The 21,202-nt window shown below is 43.9% G+C and overlaps 1 protein-coding gene across 1 annotated transcript in view; it reads right to left on the bottom strand.

Moving 5' to 3' along the window:
* Window positions 1–21,202, bottom strand: part of LOC129545829 (ATP-binding cassette sub-family A member 17-like) — a 74,245-nt gene that overhangs the window by 13,817 nt on the left and 39,226 nt on the right. Inside the window, exons 16-23 of the mRNA XM_055410520.2 lie at window positions 15,774–15,936; window positions 13,170–13,473; window positions 11,031–11,304; window positions 10,663–10,867; window positions 9,904–10,123; window positions 6,578–6,736; window positions 2,421–2,599; window positions 1,653–1,778 (exon numbers count right to left, since the gene is read on the bottom strand). Of these exons, the coding sequence (XP_055266495.2) occupies window positions 1,653–1,778; window positions 2,421–2,599; window positions 6,578–6,736; window positions 9,904–10,123; window positions 10,663–10,867; window positions 11,031–11,304; window positions 13,170–13,473; window positions 15,774–15,936 (1,630 nt within the window). The remainder of the gene's footprint in view (window positions 1–1,652; window positions 1,779–2,420; window positions 2,600–6,577; window positions 6,737–9,903; window positions 10,124–10,662; window positions 10,868–11,030; window positions 11,305–13,169; window positions 13,474–15,773; window positions 15,937–21,202) is intronic.

A 21,202-nucleotide genomic window follows, 5' to 3' on the forward strand; every position in this document is an offset into this window, starting at 1 on the left:
TTATTTTTGCTTTTATTTCCAATATTCTGGGAGGTGGGTCATAGAGGATCCTGCTGTGATTTATGTTGGAAAGTGTTTTGCCTATGTTCTCCTCTAAGAGTTTTATAGTTTCTGGTCTTACATTTAGATCTTTAATCCATTTTGAGTTTACTTTTGTGTATGGTGTTAGAAAGTGTTCTAGTTTCATTCTTTTAGAAGTGGTTGACCAGTTTTCCCAGCACCACTTGTTAAAGAGATTGTCTTTTGTCCATTGTATATTCTTGCCTCCTTTGTGCCAGTACCATACTGTCTTGATGACTGTGGCTTTGTAGTAGAGCCTGAAGTCAGGCAGGTTGATTCTGGGGGCTTTTTAACCGCTAGTAACTATAGGGACATAGAAGGCAATGGCAACCCACTCCAGTACTCTTGCCTGGAAAATCGCATGGACAGAGGAGCCTGGTAGGCTGCAGTCCACGGGGTCGCTAAGGGTCGGACATGACTGAGCGACTTCACTTTCACACATTGGAGAAGGAAATGGCAACCCACTCCAGTGTTCTTGCCTGGAGAATCCCACGGACAGGGGAGCCTGGTAGGCTTCCGTCTATGGGGTCACACAGAGTCGGACATGACTGAAGTGACTTAGCAGCAGCAGCAGCAGCAACTATAGGGAAACAACTCTCTCTGTCTCTGTCTCCCTCCCTCTCTCTCCGTGTGCATGTGTGTGAGTGTGTGTACATTCCTGGCTGTCTGAAGAATCTCTCAGCACAGTCCCCACGGGCTCTCAGGGAGATTAGCAGGCTTGCTGTGGGCTTTCAGAGCCCACATCCCCTCCTTGGCTCCTCCACAGACTGCTTTCTAGATCCAGGACAGACTCAACCATGTCCAACCTTCAGGGCTTCTGGGGATCCATGGCTCCAGTGCCCCTCCTATCCCAGGCTTCCTTTTCCTCAGGGGCCCCCAGAAGACAATGGGGGGCTGAGGTGCTACCTACCGTCTCTGGGTGCATGAATGCACTCAGATGCCATCTGTTCACAGAGGAAACCTCTCTCTGAGTCTTTCCCATCAAAACTCATTTGAATCCTCTACCAGTGCAGTAGTCCTCTTATCCTCAGGGATATGGTCCAAGAACCCCAGTGGGGGCGTGAAACCATGGATACCACAGGACCCTCTACTTACTGTGTTTCTCCTATACATACACACCTCTGACAAAGTGTAACTTATAAATTAGGCACAGTAAGGGAATATCCAAATTGCCAACCTCACTACCCTTGGGCTTTGGGGTAAGTAAAGTGAGAAGTCCTTGAGCACAAACACTTGACACTGCAATACTGGACCGGAAAACTGAGCCGGCAACTAAGCGATCAAACAGTGGACAAGCTGGACACGGGTGGAGTAGGACAGTTTGAGCTCACCACGTTACCCGGAACAGCACACAACTTAAAACTTAGGAACTGATATTTCTGGAATTTTCCATTTAATATTTTTGGACCATGGTTGACCGCAGGTAGCTAAAACCTCAGAAAGCAAAGCTGCTGATAAATGGGCACTACACTGTACTCCAAGTCAGCGGGCGGAGTCCTGGAGCCATGATGGCTGCTTCCCTACACAAGGATCCCCAAGAGTAATGGGGATGAAAAGTAAAGTAATACTTTTCAAGCTATATCGGACTTTACCTTAGATAGTTCTTTAAGGACCAGTGGGTTTTTCTTACACAGATCTTCCCAAGAGTTCTTGATCATTTTTGCTTCCTCTTCCACATCTTGGTCTCCAGGCACAGACTCTGTGTTCTGCAAAACCACCTGTTTTTCCCAAGATAAGGATGGCAGGAGTAAGTGCTTTTGCAAGGATAGGAGGGAGACATCAAGGTCCTTCCCCTATAACGTTGTGAAGGTGCCCCAGCCATGCCAGTTCCCATTCGCACACCACCACCCATTCTCAAGGAAAGCCGCAGGCAGGACTGAGTGCATGTTGACACGACTGTGATCTGCTGGACAGGAAAGCATTGGTTTTTAAAGAAAATAAAAAAGACTTGAAACCCAGAGGTGTCAAAATACAACAAATCCCATTTTCTACAGGATCTGCATGATCATGGGGGTGGGGGAGGTGCTTTGCCACTGGAAGATATTCAGGTCAAGAACTGACACAACAGACCTTTCTCCTATCTGGCTCCTGAATGACTGAGGGGAGAGGTGTTACAAGCTGACTAGTTTTAGGGAATCCACAGCTGGCCAGGGTCATAGGGCCCAGGCCAATGCTTTTCCCCCTTCTCCCCTCAGGGCATGAGATCCTGGAGACCTCGGTAACCCCTCTGCCCTGAGGGCGGGTTACCCGATCTCCAGGCCCTCTAACTCTGAGAATCAAGGTCACTGCAGACTGCAGGAATTAAGCCACAAAGCCAGCCCCTTACCTGTCCTTACAGACTTAGACTTGGACCCACTCACCAATTTTTGCTTCCAGTAGAGGCCAGAAAACCTGGCTTTCAGCTCCCATAAGACATTGGTTTCAATGAGGAAAAGCAGGATGAGGTACACGAGCCCTGAGATGGCAAGGGCTGTCAGGTACTTCCCTGTTCCGAGAGACTCCCAGGCATAGATGTCCTCCTGGACCACATAGCCCTCTGCTACAATGGGACAAACGGACACAGTCAGATTACACAGAGCAGCTAGATTCCTGCAATGACAAATGTCATTCAAAAGAAGCATTATTGTCATCAGTGTGGTCACTTTACCCTGGCAGATAGGAAACATATACAGTATTCTGCTTTTCTTGCTGGACCAATGTTTAGCAAAAATTATGCAGTAAAGTAAAAGACTTCTCCCTGTCCATATGACGGTTACTTGAAATGCAAGCAATTTATATGTTTGATTCTTTTATCAATTATTAATCACCCTGTAACTTCAACTGACCACTCACACAGAAACACTCAGCAGCCTCAAGTCTGATTTGCCTTCAAATTTTCTTCTAAATACGTGTATTTTTAAATTATACAATACACACTCATTGGAAAAAAGAGACACATCTGAAGTAGAGTCAAAGTACCTCGCCTCTCCCTACAGCTGTTTTATGTATATATATATATATATATACTTCTATATTCTCTGGATATAATATTTTAAAATACTAGTAGATTGATATTATGCATTATCTTCTCCAATTCATTTGTTTTCTTTCAGATCACTTCAGTTCAGTTGCTCAGTCGTGTCTGACTCTTTGCGACCCCATGAACTGCTGCACACCAGGCTTCCCTGTCCATCACCAACTCCTGGAGTTTACTCAGACTCACGTCCAGCGAGTCAGTGATGCCATCCAACCAGCTCATCCTCTGTCATCCCCTTCTCCCACCTTCAATCTTTCCCAGCATCAGGGTCTTTTCCAATGAGTCAGTTCTTCTCATCAGGTGGCCAAAGTATTAGAGTTTCAGCTTCAGCATCAGTCCTTCCAAGGAATATTCAGAACTGATTTCCTTTAGGATGGACTGGTTGGCTCTCCCTGCAGTCCAAGGGACTCTCAAGAGTCTTCTCCAACACCACAGTTCAAAAGTGGCAATTTTTTGGTGCTCAGCTTTCTTTATAGTTCAAACCTCACATCCATACATGACTATTAGAAAACCAATAGCTTTGATTAGATGGACCTTTGTTGGCAAAGTAATGTCTCTGCTTTTTAATACGCTGTCCAGGTTGGTCATAGCTTTTCTTCCAAGGAGCAAGCGTCTTTTAATTTCATGGCTGCAGTCACCATCTGCAGTGGTTTTGGAGCCCAAGAAAATAAAGTCTCTCACTGTTTCCATTGCTTCCACACCTCTTTGCCATGAAGTGATGGGACCAGATGCCATGATCTTGGGTTTTTTGAATGTTGAGTTTTAAGCCAGCTTTTTCACTCTCCTCTTTCACTTGCATCAAGAGGTTCTTTAGGTCCTCTTCACTTTCTGCCACTAGGGTGGTGTCATCTGCATATCTGAGGTTATTGATATTTCTCCCAGCAATCTTGAATCCAGCTTGTGCTTCATCCAGCCTGGCATTTCTCATGATATACTCTGCATATAAGTTAAATGAGCACGGTGACAATATACAGCCTTGATGTACCCCTTTCCCGATTTGGAAGCAGTCTGTTGGTCCATGTCCAGTTCTAACTTTTGCTTCTTGACCTGCATATAGATTTCTCAGGGGGCAGATCAGGTGGTCTGGTATTCCCATCTCTTGAAGAATTTTCCACAGTTTCTTGTGATCCACACAGTCAAAGGCTTTGGTTTAGTCAATAAAGAAGAAGTAGATGTTTTTCTGTAACTCTCTTGCTTTTTCAATGATCCAACAGATGTTGGCAATTTGATCTCTGGTTCCTCTGCCTTTTCTAAATCCAGTTTGAACATCTGGAAGTTCACGGTTCATGTACTGTTGAAGCCTCACTTGGATAATTTTGAGCATTACTTTGCTAACATGTGAGATGAGTGTAACTGTGGGGTAGTTTGAACATTCTTTGGCATTGCCTTTCTTCGGGATTAGAATGAAAACTGACCTTTTCCAGTCCTGTGGCCACTGCTGAGTTTTCCAAATTTGCTGGCATGTTGAGTGCAGCACTTTCACAGCACCATCTTTTAGGACTTGAAATAGCTTAGTTGGAATTCCATCACTTCCACCAGCTTTGTTCGTCGTGATGCTTCCTAAGGCCCATTTGACTTCAGACTCCAGGATGTCTGGCTCTAGGTGAGTGCTCACACTATCCTGGTTATCTGGGTCATGAAGATCTTTTTTGTACAGTTCTTCTGTGTATTCTTGCCACCTCTTCTTAATATCTTCTGCTTCTGTTAGGTCCATACCATTTCTGTCCTTTATTGTGCCCATCTTTGGATGAAATGTTCCCTCGGTATCTCTAATTTTCTTGAAGAGATCTCTAGTCTTTTCCATTCTATTGTTTTCCTCTATTTCTTTGCATTAATCACTGAGGAAGGCTATCTTATCTCTCCTTGCTATTCTTTGGAACTCTGCATTCAAATGGGTATATCTTTCCTTTTCTCCTTTGCCTCATTGGCATGAACTCCTTATTGCCAAATTCAGACTTAAACTGAAGAAAGTCGGAAACTAAATCAAATTCCTTACAATTTTGATTAGACCATTCAGGTAAGACCTAAATCAAATCCCTTACGATTATACAGTGGAAGTACAAATAAATTCAAGGGATTAGATCTGACAGAGTGCCTGAAGAACTGTGGAAGGAGCTTGTCTTGTTTACGCATATGGAACAGGTATCGGCCACGTCAGGACACACAGTTCAGACTAACGCAGTTCTCCACGCAAGCAGATGCACGGGCGCGATAGTGGCTAGTGTTGCAGTAACGCTGGTTTGCATCCACTGTGTTTTCTGCGCAACTTAAGAAACTGATGCATAAAAAAACAACAATGAGTCTATGGTTCTGGGCACACAGTAGATAAAGAGGTCTTGTGACATCAGTAATTAAAAGGGATTGGGGACAGGGCTGCATAAGAGCAGTTTTTCTATATTGTTGAAGTTAAACTGATACAAATTCAAACTAGAATGTTAACTTAAGGATGTTAAAACGCAATTCCCATGGTAACCACAAAGAAAATAGCTATTGAATATATCCAAGAGGAAATGAGAAAGGAATTAAACGTTTCATGTGAGGCAACTAGAGTAGCCCAACTCAGAGAGTGGAATGGTAGTTGCTAGAGGCTGGGGTGGGGCCGTCAGTGTTTCATGGGTTCAGAATTTCAGTTCTGCAAGTTGAGGAAAGTTCTGGAGAGGATGGTGGTGATGGCACAACAATGTGAATGTATTTAATGCCACAGAACTGCACACTTAAAAATGGTTAAAATGGTAAACTTCACATGTTTTCCCACATTTAAAGAAAATAACTAATTTTAAAAGGTGTTAGAAAGGATGTGGACAAATTGGAACCCTCATATGTCGCTGGTGAAATGTAAAATGGTGCAGCCACTGTGGAAAATAGTTTGGTGCTTCCTGAAAAAGCTAAACATAGAGTCATAACACTCAGCAAACCCTACTAAGTATATACTCAAAAGAACTGAAAACTGGTTCACACAAAAATTTGTATGTGAATGTCCACGGAGGCATTATTCATAACAGCCAAAACGCAGAAATAATCCAAATGTCCATCAGCTGATGAACAGATAAACAAAAAGTAGTCCGTCCATACCAAGGAATATTATTCAGTCATAACGAGGAACAAAGTGCTGATACACACTACAACCTGGATGCACCTTACAGATACTGTTGTAAGAAGCCAGACATGAAAGGTCACACAGTGATTCCATTGACAAGAAATGCCCAGAGCAGGCCAGTCCATAGAGACAGATTACTGGTTGTCAGATGCTCAGGGGAAAAGGGAATGGGAAGTGACTGTTAATGGATGGAACGTTTCTTTATTCCAGGTGATGAGAATGTTCTGGAATTAGACGGTGGTGATGGTTGCACAACCTTGTGAGTATACCAAAAACCAATGAATTGTATACTTTATAAAAGGGTGAATTTTATATGAATTATATCTTAATAAAAATGTAATTAACACAATATTGTAAAACTTAAAAAACAATGTAATTAACAAAAGTCTGTTTGTCATACTCACAAACTTTATTGCATTCAACCTGGGCCAAGCTCTTGGCCTTGCAAAACTTCTGCAGCTTAAAGTTGTAGTACAGGTTGGATAAAGCCATCCCCAGGCAATGGCCTGGGAGCAGGAGGAACGCGTCATCCAGGGACTCTGAAATCGCTGTGTAGCCAAGCTCTGTGAGGGGAACAGAAAATAGTAACCCTTCTTTCAGGAAGAAGCGGGTACATCCCAGCGACTCTCTAGGCCCACTGGGCCTCTTTTCCTCTATAAAGGGTTTGTTCTTTCTACCTGTGGCTCTATCTGTCTCTGCTCGTCACACTCCTGGGACCAAGACCAGAAATCAGGTTCCCCCTGACTCCCAGTGTTCCCTCTTCTGAGGCAGTCACCCAGCCTCTAAGCTGTAACTATTTTTCTTTTGCAGCGCTTCCTGAAGTCATTTTACTTTTATTCCAACTGGTTATGCAGACAAGTCAGAAAGAGCTTGGTGTGTCTGAGAAAACCAGCACAGACATGGCTGCAGTAGGGGATGCACTTGTGGAAGTCCTGGCTTTGAAGGCTGGAGGCTTACAAATGAATTAGGGCCAGACAGGAAAGCCTGGGGGACCAGCTTTGGATTTATTAGAGTGTCATCTTACAAGTAGATAAGGAGAACACAGTTTCTGTGTAGACAGTCTGTGGAGACAAAACCACCATTACTGGCAGATGCTGTACATTATCACATACCTAGAAAAGCCACAAGAATCAACCAAAGTGGTCCTGTGGTTAGAACTCTGTGCTTCCAATGCAAGGAGCATGGGTTCAATCCCTGGTCAGGGAACTAAGATCCCACAAGCTTTCTGGCAAAAAGAAAGACGGAAAGAGAACAGACTCAAGGACAAGGAGAACATGCCTGCGGCTGCCGAAGGACCAGGGCTGCGGGGGGACGGGGTAGGGAGTGCCATTGGCAGATGCAAACTACTACACGCAGGGTGGGGAAGCACCAAGGCCCTACTGCACACAGCAGGGACCTGCAGCCAATATCCTATGACAAACCACCATGGAGAAGAATGTATGTATGTGTAAATCACTAAATCACTGTGCTGTACAGCAAAAATTAACACAACATAGTAAAACAACTATACTTCAATTAGAAAAAAGAAATAAAGGAGAGATCAGTAAGTTGTCTGGTCCTAAAACAAATACAGAAACTGGAGCCTCTTAGAGATTAGAAAGGCCAATTTTTTATGTTATATTGAAAAGTGAAGAAATAACAAGGTTATCAATAACCTTTGGTATATTTAAAATATTTTAAATATTTACAACAAATAAACACAACTGCTCTGCGAAATAACTATGCTACTCATAAGCAAATTAATCTGTAAGAGGATGAACTCGGTGTGCTGTGTGGGAACGGACCTGCAATGGGGCTGTGCTTACAGCCCTCTCCGACCCCACAGGCTGCCTGGTGCTAACCCCAAGCCACTCCACGTGCCACCGGCTGCCACCCTGCACAAACCACAACACATCTCCACCCACATTAGAACTTTCATTTCAGGCTTCATGACTTGCTACACCACCCACTCCAAATCAGGGGGGCCTGCAAGAAAGACAGCCCAGGGACACGTGACTTTCTTCAGACTCCCTGAAGAAAGGCTGAACAGAGTCTTCATATGAAAACAGACTCTACTCTCAGGGCTTGGATTTACAGCAGTACAGCTTTGGGGGATCAATTTATGAAATTCCTGTCAGTGGAGGCCACTGCGATGTATAGGGAGTTGAACTTGGATTGTGAGGTCTCCAGACCAACATTTCCTGAACCAGGACTCAGTAACTGAGCAGCAGAGCCAGGGTCCACCTGTGGGGACGGAAGCACCATTTGGGGGCACAGCTCAGAAGTCGTGGTTCCACATTGTGGCTGAGGCATCAGGGTCATGGCTCTGGTGATCAGACAGTTGCACCTGTGGAGACCAGGCCCCAGGGGGTAGAAGGGGCAGGTATGGCCCTGGGGAAGAGGCATAGTGGCTCGGGTCCTCTTAACGCTGTCTCTGTAGAAGTCTAAATGTGGAAATCTACTCTGGAGACTGAAGTAGTGGAGAACAGGGAGACTGCCCGAACTCAGCTCTGTGGCTCCTGGGTGGGATAAAGACTTAACCACAAGGCAGTCTTGACAGCCCTGCCTGGGATGAACAGCCAGCCACAGTGGCTCCCAGGTCAGTGACCATCTTCCGACGCACAGGGACAGGTATTCGCAGCTCCTGCTTCTTCGCCTGCCTTCCTGCCTTCCTTCTCTGTGGGTCCTGCTCCAGCACTGGCTGAGGATGGAGGGGAGGCCACAAACCACCCCTACCTAGCCCTCCGACTGAGGAATCTTCTCTGCCACACTCTGGGGTGGGTTCATCCTCTCTGGCTCTTGTGCTTTCTTCCTCCTTCGCTTTACTCCTGCACTTTGTTCGCCGAGATCCTTGACTAACTTTCCAAGAAAGTGGGGTATGGGTTCAATTGCTGTTGCCCAACTGAAGTTGTCTGCTCTGTCGCCCCGCCTGCCTGACGACAGAACTCAGTGCAGAAACCCCTGTCTTTCAGAAGTGTTTGGGTCTCTCTTCACTCAGTGTCAGACATTTGATAAATCCTTTCAGTCTTGGAAGTCTGCTTTTTTCAACTCTGGGAAATTTTGTTTTGTTTCTTGGGTAGTTTCCTCAACCTGATTTCCTGTTTTCTCTTTCTGGAAGGCTTATTAATTGAATACAAATAGCATCTCCTGCATTTACTGTCATGTTACCTGTCTTTTCTCTCAACTTCTCTATCTCTCTTAACTTTCTGTTCTACTTTCTGGGAAATTCATTGCCTTTATTTTCCAACCCCTCTGCTAAATTCTTATTTTGGCAATCATATCTTTCTTGTTTCCAAAGTTTTTCTTCTTCATGGAATTCTACAGAAGTCTCTTATTACCTTCTCTCAAACTGAGGAGTATCTGTTTCAGTGAAGTGCATAATCATCAGTGGACTGTTTGATGATTCTGATTTTTGCCCATATAATCAACATCTCAACCATGATACGGATGTCCCCCTCACTTCAGGTTCCCTATGGTCTCTGTTCAGTGGACCCCCCAGCTCCGAGCTCAGAGCATGCCCCGTCCAGGCAGCACCTGGTTATGACATCTGTCCGCTCCACTGCCTGTGCTGAGTGCCTGTCCCCCTGGAGGTGCACGTCTGCAACATTGACAGTCTGGGGCTCTTCCAATGACCACTGCTGAGAAGAGCCTCACGCAGGCCCCTGCAGACACGTGCTCTCGCAGGCACGACTTGTGTGGCTGCCAGAAGGAGGGTTAAAGCTGTGTGATGTGTAGACCTGATGGGCCTCACCTTTTTCACTTGTGACGGAGACAAGAACAAAAGGGCCAATGCTCAGAAAGGTCAGCATGATGATGAGTTTGACACAGGCGTTCCCCGCATTGTCAAAGCAGAAGCTGGTCACGTAGATGAAGGGGATGATGGCCCAGGCATAGAGCATTAGCATCAAGAAGACAGCTGGGACATTCTCCTTGTGTGTAAAAGCCTCCTCATCGTAGTACAGAAACACCACCTGGGGAAAGTGGGGCAAGTTTGGAAAGGCCACTAAGAGTCAGCCCGCAGCATGAGAGAAAGGAACGATAATCTCAAGCTATTCTTAGCAAGGTAAACAAGGTGCTGGCAGGACTCCAGTAGCACCGCCCTTCCCTCACTCCTGTGGCTGTGCAGAGGATACCAGGGCAGTGAGATGAGGAGCACAGCGGCAGAACCAGGGGAGATGTACTCCAGGCTGCACCCCTCTGTGCCCTGGTGGGCTACTTCTGGAATGTAAACACCCGTCCCCAGGGCACTGTCTTACCAGCCTGAGGCAGCAGCTCTGGGGAAGTCACCACCTAGAGACCCCAGAGCAGTCCCCCTGCTCCTAATGACATTGGGACGGGAATCACCTTTTACTGAGAGTCAGCGAGGAAGCTGCGTTCACAGCCATGTGGCCCAACAGGGGCAGAGCTGCCAGCCTAGACTTCTGGTTGGGTCTCGGTTCTTTGCAGGGGCCCCAAGGCCAGTCCCCTGGACACAAGGTTGGGGGGAGGGGCCCCTCACAATGCAGCTCACCAGCAGCAGCAGGCTGGAGACAAGGAAGGACAGGAGGTCCCACAGCAGAGACGGGAGCCAGAACGTAGCCACATGGACACCGCTGATGAACTGGACCTGCTTGGCCTTGAGGCCTCTCTCCTTGACTGTCAAGATGGAAAAGGAACTCGAAAGGAAAGCCATTCCAAAAAGCAAGTTGATGACAAGATAATGTCCTTTAGGGCCCCTGTCAGAGGCAGGATATAAAGAGAGAGGCGGTCATTTAAGTAGAACTGGTCAAAGCAACCATATTCCAAAATACCAATTTGTAATTAAAAAAAGAGACAAAAAGGGAGGAAGCTGGCAGTAAAGCGAGAAGCTCAGTGAGGAGGAAGGAAAGCTGCACATACTCATACAAGATGTCCTCAATGGTCTCCAAGCTCGACTCAGGCTGAGGGTGGTTCAGTACCGTTATGGATGCCCTGGGCCCAGAAAGCAACTTGAACAGGACGTTATCCACCAACGCCAGCACCTGGGCCGTGGAATGGTACGCCTGGTTGTTGAACAGCGCTGTCACGACGGTGTGGTTCCCCACGTCATCAAAAGAAATGGCCACCAGGTACTTCTGGTCAAAGACCTCGGGCTCCTCCTCTAACTTTTTCAGGAGGAATGCTTCCACTGGGCCTGGAAGAAAACAGACCACTGAGCGGGTTGCACCAGGCCTCACGAGGCAGGGAGGACCACAGCTCCTCCTGAATGTCTCTCTCCTCACCAAGCCCCATACACATCCCTAGTGGGGTCCTGTCGTGGCCGTGCCCTGACTTCCAGTCATCCACTTGGCCCGCAGGGCTGCCTCCTGCCTGAGCCCCTCAGGCCTGGGGCCTTAAGAAAGTTTTCCTTTCATTGACTGGAGCAGCAATGAACAGTCTTGTCCAGGCATCTTTCAGGCTTCCCTGCTGTGCAGTCCCCATTCACACCACAGGCTCTGAACTCAGGAGTGCCCTCTGACCCTCTGAGGCTGAGCTATGTCTATATGACCATCATAGACTGTTCCTCTGTATTACCGCTTATCCACAAGACCTCTGGGCTAGGAGCTCTCTGAAAGCAGTTCATCACCACACTTCTAGCACACAGGCTGACTGACTAAGAACCCTGGAATTTTTAAGCTGGAATGATCACTGTACTGGTGGCTGAGGGTTACCGAGTGCCAGTATTGCAGTGCGAAGCACCTTTGATGGGCACTCCCCTGGGGACCCTCTGGTGACAGTGTGAGGAAACCAAGGTTGGGAGAGGCAAGGCACTACAATCCCAACCATTTCTGCAGCTGATCTCTTATACATTTAGTTCAGTTCAGTTCAGTTCAGTCGCTCAGTCGTGTCCGACTCTTCGCAACCCCATGAATCATAGCACGCCAGGCCTCCCTGTCCATTACCAACTCCCAGAGTTCACTCAAACTCATGTCCATGGAGTCAGTGATGCCATCCATCCATCTCATTCTCTGTCATCCCCGTCTCCTACCGCCCCCAATCCCTCCCAGCATCAGAGTCTTTTCCAGTGAGTCAACTTGTCGCATGAGGTGGCCAAAGTACTGGAGTTTCAGCTTTAGCATCAGTCCTTCCAATGAACACCCAGGGTTGATCTCCTCTAGAATGGACTGGTTGGATCTCCTTGCAGTCGAAGGGACTCTCAAGAGTCTTCTCCAGCACCACAGTTCAAAAGCATCAATTCTTCGGCGATCAGCTTTCTTCACAGTCCAACTCTCACATCCATACATGACCACTAAATATAAATCCTTAAAATTTTCATTTTAAATTAAAATAACACATCAATATGATTTTTAAAATCAAATAATCATACAAAACTTACAATGAGAGATGGCAGTACAATGGCCTTCCGCATCACCATCCCTGACTCCTGCTAACCAGGGCAACCATGTTGAAGTCTTTCAGTCCGTGTTTCTCGGGATCACTAAATAGTCCATTTTTCCACTAACAGCCTATCTCGGAAGCAAGGACTTGGCTCTCTTAGAGGACCATCCCCACCTCCTAGGGCCTTCCCCACCCCTCCCCACCTGCCTCAGAGTTGTATCATACATTCAGTTTAACCAATAGTCAGTTTTGACATTCATTGTGAAAAAGCAGAAATTATTAGCAACTGAACCAAGCAGGACGCCATGACATGTTCTTCTGTACACCCGTGTCCCTCTGAAGGAAGTGTTCTTCTCCTTTTCTCATCTGCTTAGTTTTTGTCCCATCTATCACCAAATCACCCACAAACTCCCTTGGCAGAAGTGTAAATCTCTTCTCAACATGTTCAAACACAACGGAACATTTGTTTCATTTTTGGACATGCTTTAGTCCCTAGAAAGACACAACTTGGTCCCATTTCTAGGAACTTTCCCTTTCCTGTTACTTTTGAAAGATTTTTTCTAAGTCTTCTAGCCACACATTCTGACTTCAGAGAGCATCATGTAGCCTGGAAGCACATGGTTTCACTGCAGGGAGCAATTGGCCTGCTTCCTGCCCCGTTTTCCTGGGCCTGGTACTTACTTTGCAGTTCCAGAGGAATCTGGTCCTCAGTCGTAAGCACATCTGTCAGACAGTCTAGAAACTGCGGACCCAGCCTGGAGTTCGGAGAAATGTAGAATGGAACAATAGTTTGACCATATGATTTTAGGGTCAGCTCCAATGGGCTGTTGTCCATGCTTATATCAAAGTTGAGAAATGAGAGGCTGATAATAAGAATGACCAGAGGCACCAGGATCTGTATTGACAGCATCATCATCCAGTTGCGCCAAGAATAGGTAGCCCTTTTCAAGAACATGGCATAGAACTGTTGGCAGAGAAGGCTGAACTACAATTTAAAAAAAGAAGGACATACCATTAACATGGTCACAGGTAGGAGCTGGCAGGCAATGAAGTGGCTCATGTTCAAATGTATTCTCTCATATTATGTCTAATATTTTGATTGTGTCAAAAATTGCTTCAAATTAAAATTCTTTGACTTTAAATTATTAGATTGACATTTAATGGCAGAAAAAGAAGGCACAGATTGGAGAGTTTGAAAGAGAAGTCTAAACAGACACCAAATGTAAATATGACACATTGTTTTTACATGTCAGATTGGCAAAGATTTTATGTTGATGAGGATATAGGGGGAGGGAAATGCCATTGCTTGCTGGCATTTTAATTTGATATTACTTTTTTAGAAAACAAATGAGTCTTTAACCTAGAGATTCCACTTCTAGTAATGCGTCCCACAGATGCACCTGGGTAAGGATGTAGGCCATGCATAGCGAGGTCCCTGGGCTTCGAAAGTGAATATCAAAGTGTGCAGTCATATGCACTGAGTTCCCAGCCTTGGGCCCAGAGGTGGCGGCTGTGGAGGTCCGTGCCACAGGCTCCCACCAGCTTCTCTTTCACTGGCGCTATGCAAGCTGGGCGGGCTAGGCCCTTCAAGCCTCAGGTTTCCCAAATAACAAAACATCCCAGAAAGCCTCTCCCAAGCACCCACCATGTCTCCCACATTTGGATTTGAGGCTCCTTCCTCTCAAGCATTCACCAAAAGGCATCACTATCACCCTGCCGGAGGTGGCGCTCTGAGAAATACTTCCTGGGAAGGTTCTGGAGCTGTTTCCAAAAGCAAAGCTTGGCCAAGTAGAGGCTGGATAGATCATTCCTGGGGTTGGAGAAGTCTCCTGTGCAGGACAGGCACTGGTCTAGATAACCCCCAAGACCCCCTCCAACTGGGGGCTCCATGGACGGCAGTTTCCTCTTGAACAGGTGATTTAAGACTATGAAACAGTGAGTCCTCTTCACTAACCCATGAAAGAGCTCCCTGGTGGCTCAGTGGAAAAGAACCTGCCTGCCAATGCAGGAGACACAGGAGACACAGGTTTGACCTCTGGAAGATCCCCTGGAGGAGGAAATGGCAACCTATTTCAGTATTCTTGCCTGGGAAATTCCATAGACAGAGAAGCCTGGTGGACTCCAGTCCATGAGGTCACAAAAGAGTCGGACACGACTACGTGATTGAGCATGCATGCATGCAATCCACAAAAACCAATCTCATTATTTTGTAGTATACGTTATAGATAGCCAAATCAAGACGACTATATAAAGTGTTTATCAACATTCTTTCTTAAGCATTAAAACCTGTATGAAATACAGGTCATCCATGTATTTCATAAGAATTTTTTTTAATTAAGGATTTCCCTGGTGGTCCAGTGATTAAAACTTCACCTTCCAGTACAAGGAGTGCGGGTTCAAACCCTGGTGAGGGAGCTAAGATCCCACATGCCTCGTGTCCAAAAAAACCAAAATAGAAATCAGAAGCAAATTCAGTAAAGAATTTAAAAAATGGTCCACATCAAAAAGAAATCTTAAAAATTTTTAATTTCAGGTGGTACCATGCATGCTTTGTTTCATAGTGAAAGACTAAAAAGAAAGGTTAAATATGCTTTTTGGACAGCAGATTTAATGCTTTTTTGAAAAGCAAAGTCTCCTGATTTCTTTTTTTTTTTTTTTTTAATGCTTATCTATTTGTTTTTGGCTGTGCTGGGTCTTTGCTGCTGTGTGGGCCTTTCTCCAGTTGAGGAGAGCTGGGGCCCTTCTCTAGCTGTGGCACACGGGTTTTGCACTGCAGTGGCCTCCCTTGTTGCCAAGCATGGGCTCTAGGGCACTTGAGCTTCAGCAGTTGCAGCCTCCAAGCTCTAGAGCGCAGGCTCAGTAGTCGGGGCGCTCAGACTTAGTCTCTCCACAGTATGTGGGGATCTTCCCAGGTCAGGAATTGAACCTGTTCTCCCGTGCTGGCAGATGGGCTCCTCACCACGGAGCCACCAGGGAAGCTCGATTTAGTACTCTTACTCTTTCTTTTTCCTGGTAAAAGAAATGGCCACGCCCTTTCTATGAGCTTTTCTGATACTTCCTTTCACTGGGTTGATCCTGGTCAGAAAACACCAGCATTCTGATTTTCAACTGCAGCAAAGAGCACAGTATTCCTGAAATCCAGCAGAGCCAATCTTTTATGTCTAAAATCTGCACAGTTTTTCTTAAGCCCCTATTAAAGGTTGACATTCATGTCCTGACAGAATAATATCATGATTCCAGGAATGAAACAGAAAACTGCTTCTTGCATTTGATGTATCTGCTCACCCCGGTATTAGGATGGATGGGTAGGCCGGTTGGTATTGAGAAAATCCTTGAATGAAGACGTCTAATCCTGTTGACAGGAACTCTGCTCACCATTGGATGAGAATGGAAGGAGGGAAGCTTGATGATCTGCAAGTCTATGTCAGAATCCATCAGCTTATTAACCCTAAACCAAACCAAAAATAAATAAATGAGAATTCTCAAAATCACAACACATTTCATTTTGTTCGGATTTAAAGAATGAAAGTCATGTAAGATATGAAAAAAATAAGTTAGGACACAAACAACGAGGAGAAAAAAAGCCACACCAACACTACATACTGTTGGCAAGTGTATATTGGCTAGAAAGGGCTTAAAAAGGAACTAACAACTGAATTAAATGAGTTAATTTGGCTTCTCCAAATAACTGAGGGAACACTAGCTTGAATAGATTTTATTGTTTTCCTTAAAAGATAACAACACACAAATTAAAACAAAAATATAATATCATTTAATATGTATTTTATGAGAAAAACTATAAATTATAAAATGCAGCATTTCTGACACTCCAGGTCTGGGGTTTGTAAACTATGGCCAGTGGGCCAAATCCAGCCCAAGGTTTGTTTTGGTATGGCACAAGCTCAGAAAGGATTTAACATTTGTAAATTGTTGTTACATGGTTAATTAAGTGCCTACATAATACCCTTGTTACATGACCAATCCTACACAGCCTAAAGTATTTACCAAAGCTGTAATACTTTGGCCACCTGATGCAAAGAGCTGACTCATCGGAAAAGACCCTGATGATGGGAAAGACTGAAGGCAAAAGCAGAAGCGGGCAGCAGAGGATGAAATGGCTGGATGGCATCACCAACTCAACGGACATGAGTTTGAGCAAACTCCGGGAGAGAGTGAAGGACAGGGAAGACTGGTGTGCTGCAGTTCATGGGGTTGCAACGACTCACACACGACTCAGTAACTGAATAACAACAACACAATACCCTTGATTATGCAACCAAGCTACACAGCCTAAAGTACATACTATCTGACCCTTTAGAAAAAAGTTTGCCGAACCCCTGCTCAGGGTAAAATTCAGCAAAATATGAGGTCAAAAAACATACTTTTACTCATACTCTTTGAGCCAGTTATTCCATTGCTGGGAATTTGTCACAAAAAAATAATTCAATAAACTGGTTCATTTTCCCTCCAGTACAGTTCTGCAAAGGACAGTAAATCAACTGTTATTTATTGCTGTGACACAGATTATCCCAAAACTTAGCATCTTAAAACAACAGTAAGCATTTACAATCTTACACAGTTCCAGTGGGTTGGGAATTTGGGGGTGGCTCAGCTGAGTGGTTCTGCCTCAAGGTCTCTCCTGTGGATGCAGTCCAGCTCGGCCAGGCTACAGTTGTCTGAAGGCTGGACTGGGGCCAGAGGGTCGGTCGACTCACAGGATAGTGCCCTTATGTGGCAGCGAGAAGGAGGCAGTGATGTGTGGTTCTCTAAGTGTAGTCTGGACAAGAACACTGGTTGATGTTTTAATTAACCTCATGGGAAGAGTTGACTCACTGGAAAAGACTCTGATGCTGGGAGGGATTGGGGGCAGGAGGAGAAGAGGACGACAGAGAATGAGATGGTTGGATGGCATCACCGACTCGATGGACATGAGTTTCAGTGAACTCCGGGAGTTGGTGATGGACAGGGAGGCCTGGCATGCTATGATTCATGGGGTCGCAAAGAGTCGGACATGACTGAGCGACTGAACTGAACTGAATGATTAGTGATGCTGAACACCTTTTCATGTACCTGTTGGCCATCTGAAAATTTTCTTTGGAAAAAAGTCTATTTAGGCCCTCTGCCTATTTAAAAATTGGATTTTTTTTTTGCTATTGAATTGTATGCATTCTTTATATATTTTAGATACTAACCCCCAATCATATGTGTGTCTGCACATATTCTCTCCCATTCAGTAGGCTGCCTCTGCATTCTGTTGGTCGTTTCTTTTGCTGCACAGGAGCTTTCTATGTAGTTCTACGTGTTTATTTTTCCTTCTGTTACTGGTGCTAATAGTCTCCCCTTCACTGTGAGCTGGACCTAGTGACTACCTTCTAGGAAACAGAATAGAGCAAAAATGATAAAATACACTTCCAAGATTAGGTGACAAAGTGAATATGGTTTCCGTCTGGTCATCTTTCTCTGATCACTTGCTGTGGGGGATACCAACTGCCATATCACAGGGTCACTCTAGCACCCTGGGGGGAGGCCCGCATTATGAGCAACTGAGGCCAGCCAGCAACAACAAGGAGTGAACAAGAAAGTGGATCCTTCCCCAGGTGAGCCTTTAGAGACTGCAGCCCCAGCTGGAGACTTGACTACATGGCTCATGCTCACTCAGTTGTGTCCGACTCTTTGCAACCTCATGGACTGTAGCCACCAGGTTCCTCTTTCCGTGGGATTTTTCAGGCAAGTATATTGGAGTGGGTTGCCATTTCCAACCACCTCAAAAGAGATCTGAGCCAGAATCTCCTACCTACTTGCTCCTGGGCTCCTGACCCCAGAAACTGTAAGGTAACAAATGTCTGTTCTTTCAAGGATGCTAAGTTTCAGAGTAATTTGCTAGCAGCAATAGAAAATCAATACAAGCCAAAAAAGGAGTATAACAGACATGAGACACCTTAAAGGGAAAAATCATGTGTAAGTAGCTGTCTCAGTAAGAGTGGAAAGAGAGGATGGATCAGAAGAGAGATTGGGTAAGAATTTTCCAAAACTGACCAATATCAGAAAACCACAATGTGAAAAGCGGTAAAAATCCTAAGCAGAGGAACACAAAGAAAACCACACAAATGCACATCACGTAAAAATGTTAAAAACCTAAGACAAAGAAAAAATAATATTAAAAGCAGCCAGAGGTAAAGGACAGACTGCATTAAAAGGATAATAATAATACTAGCAGCTGACATCTCAGTGGACATAATGGAAGTCAGACAATAGAAAGGAATGAATAAGCAAAAATGACCTATTCATATAACGGAGAACTATTCAGCAATAAAAAACCAAAGTATTCATTATACATGCAAAAACATGAATGAACCTCCAAAAATTATTCTATGTCCAAGAAGCCAGACATAAAATACACACTGTATGATTTTCTACATATAATGTCCATAATAGGTAAATATATAAAGACAGAAAGTACACTAGTGGTTTCCTTGGACTAGAAATGGGAACAAGGAATATTTGGAATATTTGCAAATGAACATGAAAGATCTTTCCAGAGTGATGGAAATGTTCTAATAATGCTTATGGTGTTGGCTTATGGTCCCACCATAAATTTACTAAAAGCTATCAAACTATATGGTATGAATTACTAGTTAATGCTACAGTATGTAAATTATACCCCAACAAATCTGTTTTAAGAAGAAGAAATTAGAATTACATTGTAGAAGTGTTAAAAACAACCCCTGACAATGTAAAATTCTGGATCAAGGGAAAATTCTTTAAAAAATGGGAGGCCAAAAATATATTTTCAGGCAAACAAAAACTATGAGACTTCATCAGATCAGAAAATCTGCATTAAAGGAAACAGATATTGTTTGGGCAGAAAGAAAATAGCCTGAGATGGAAGCTTAAGGGTGGAAAGATGCTTAAAAGTGTAAAAACAATGCAAAGGGTAAATATGTGCTAAATTTAAATGAATGCTGATTGGACAAAAAACCAATAATGTGATACGGACTTTAAATATACACAGAATTGAAATAGTTTAATAAAAACCACATAACAAAAGTGGAACAAATGGAATTTAAGAGTGCTATACATTGCATTGTCTGGAATGCAGTAAATGTGCTAGCTTATTGTACACTTTAATAAGCTAAAAATGCACATTGAAATCTTAGGATAACCAATAAGAGCAGAGCAAAATAACGTACAAATTCTAAACTAACAAAGGAGAAAATATAAAGAAAAAAAAAAAAACCCCACTAAATCAATTCCAAAGACTAGAAAGGAAATAAGAGAATATGGAATTGGTGGGATAAATAGAAGACACTGAGTAATATGATAGATTTAAAACTAAATGGATTAGAAGTTTATTACTCACTAGAAAAGACCCTGATAATGGGAAAGATTGAAGGCAAAAGAAGGGGGCAGCAGAGAATGAGATGGTCAGATAGCATCACTGACTCAATGGATATGAATCTGAGCAAATTCCAAGAGATAGTGGAGGACAGAGGAGGTTAGCGTGCTGCAGTACATGGGGTCGCAAAGAATTGGACATGAATTAGCAACTGAACAACAACAAAAAACTACTTAAAAGATAAAGATACCACAAATTAATGTTTTTTAAACTTCAACTATATGCCGTTTATAAGAAACACATCTAAAATATGTGGCTATAGTATGAATGAATGCAAAAGAATGGATAAGGAGAATATCCTTCAAATGAGAAACAAAATCATTTCCAGACCAAAATAACTGAGAGTGTTTAGCACCAGCATAAAAACAGTAAAGGACATGGGACAGAATGTACTTCAGGCAGAAGGAAAGTCTGAGAAGCACAAGGAAAAAAAACACAGAAAGAGCTGAATATGTATATGAATTTAAATGACCATTGTCTTTGATAAAACAATAATGTTTTGTGGAGTTAAAAAAGAGAATTAAAATATATAATGATAGCATAATGTTTAAGTTGGTAATGGTAGGATGTGTGTGAATAAAATTAAAGTGTTTCAAAGTCTTGGTATTTTCCAGAGCAGAGTAAAGATACTACTTCACCTGAGACTTTGATAAATTCCTTATGTGTATCTCAATATCTAGGCTTACCACTAAAATAAAAAAATAATATTAGTTTCCAATTAGTGTTGGGTAGGGAGGAAACTACAGAATGAGAAAGAAATAATCCATAAAAGGGAGAGAATGTCATACAGACTCAACAGGACTTGTAGAAAATATAAGATAAAATTATAGATATAACTTTTAATATATCATAAGTTATATTCATAAATAGACTGCATATTCTATTTCAAAGACAAACATTACCAGACTGGGTAAAATAATAATGACCTGGTCTCCTTGCCACTTTATGGCCCAGTGTGGCTGACTAGGTAGTTTACCAGGGAAGCCCCCTCAAAGCCTTCCTAGCATTGAGCGAGCATTTCTGCTTCATTACATTCAAATAGCTTGGTGGATGAATCAGCCAATGCCAGAGCTGCCCTACCATGGGAGATCTTTTTTTTTCTTTTAATTGAAGGATAATTACTGTACAATATTGTCGTGGTTTCTGCTGTACACTCACATGAATCAGCCATGTGTGTACATGTGTTCCCCATCCTGAATCCCCCTCCCAGCTCCCTCCCCATCCCATCTCTCAGGGTCATCCCAGTGCACCAGCCCTGAGCACCCTGTCTAATGCATCGAACCTGACCTGTTAATCTATTTCACAAAGGATAATATTT

The sequence above is a fragment of the Moschus berezovskii genome, chromosome 27 (assembly GCF_049115385.1).
Source record: "Moschus berezovskii isolate FMDL1 chromosome 27, NW_MosBer_1.0, whole genome shotgun sequence".
NCBI lineage: Eukaryota > Metazoa > Chordata > Mammalia > Artiodactyla > Moschidae > Moschus > Moschus berezovskii.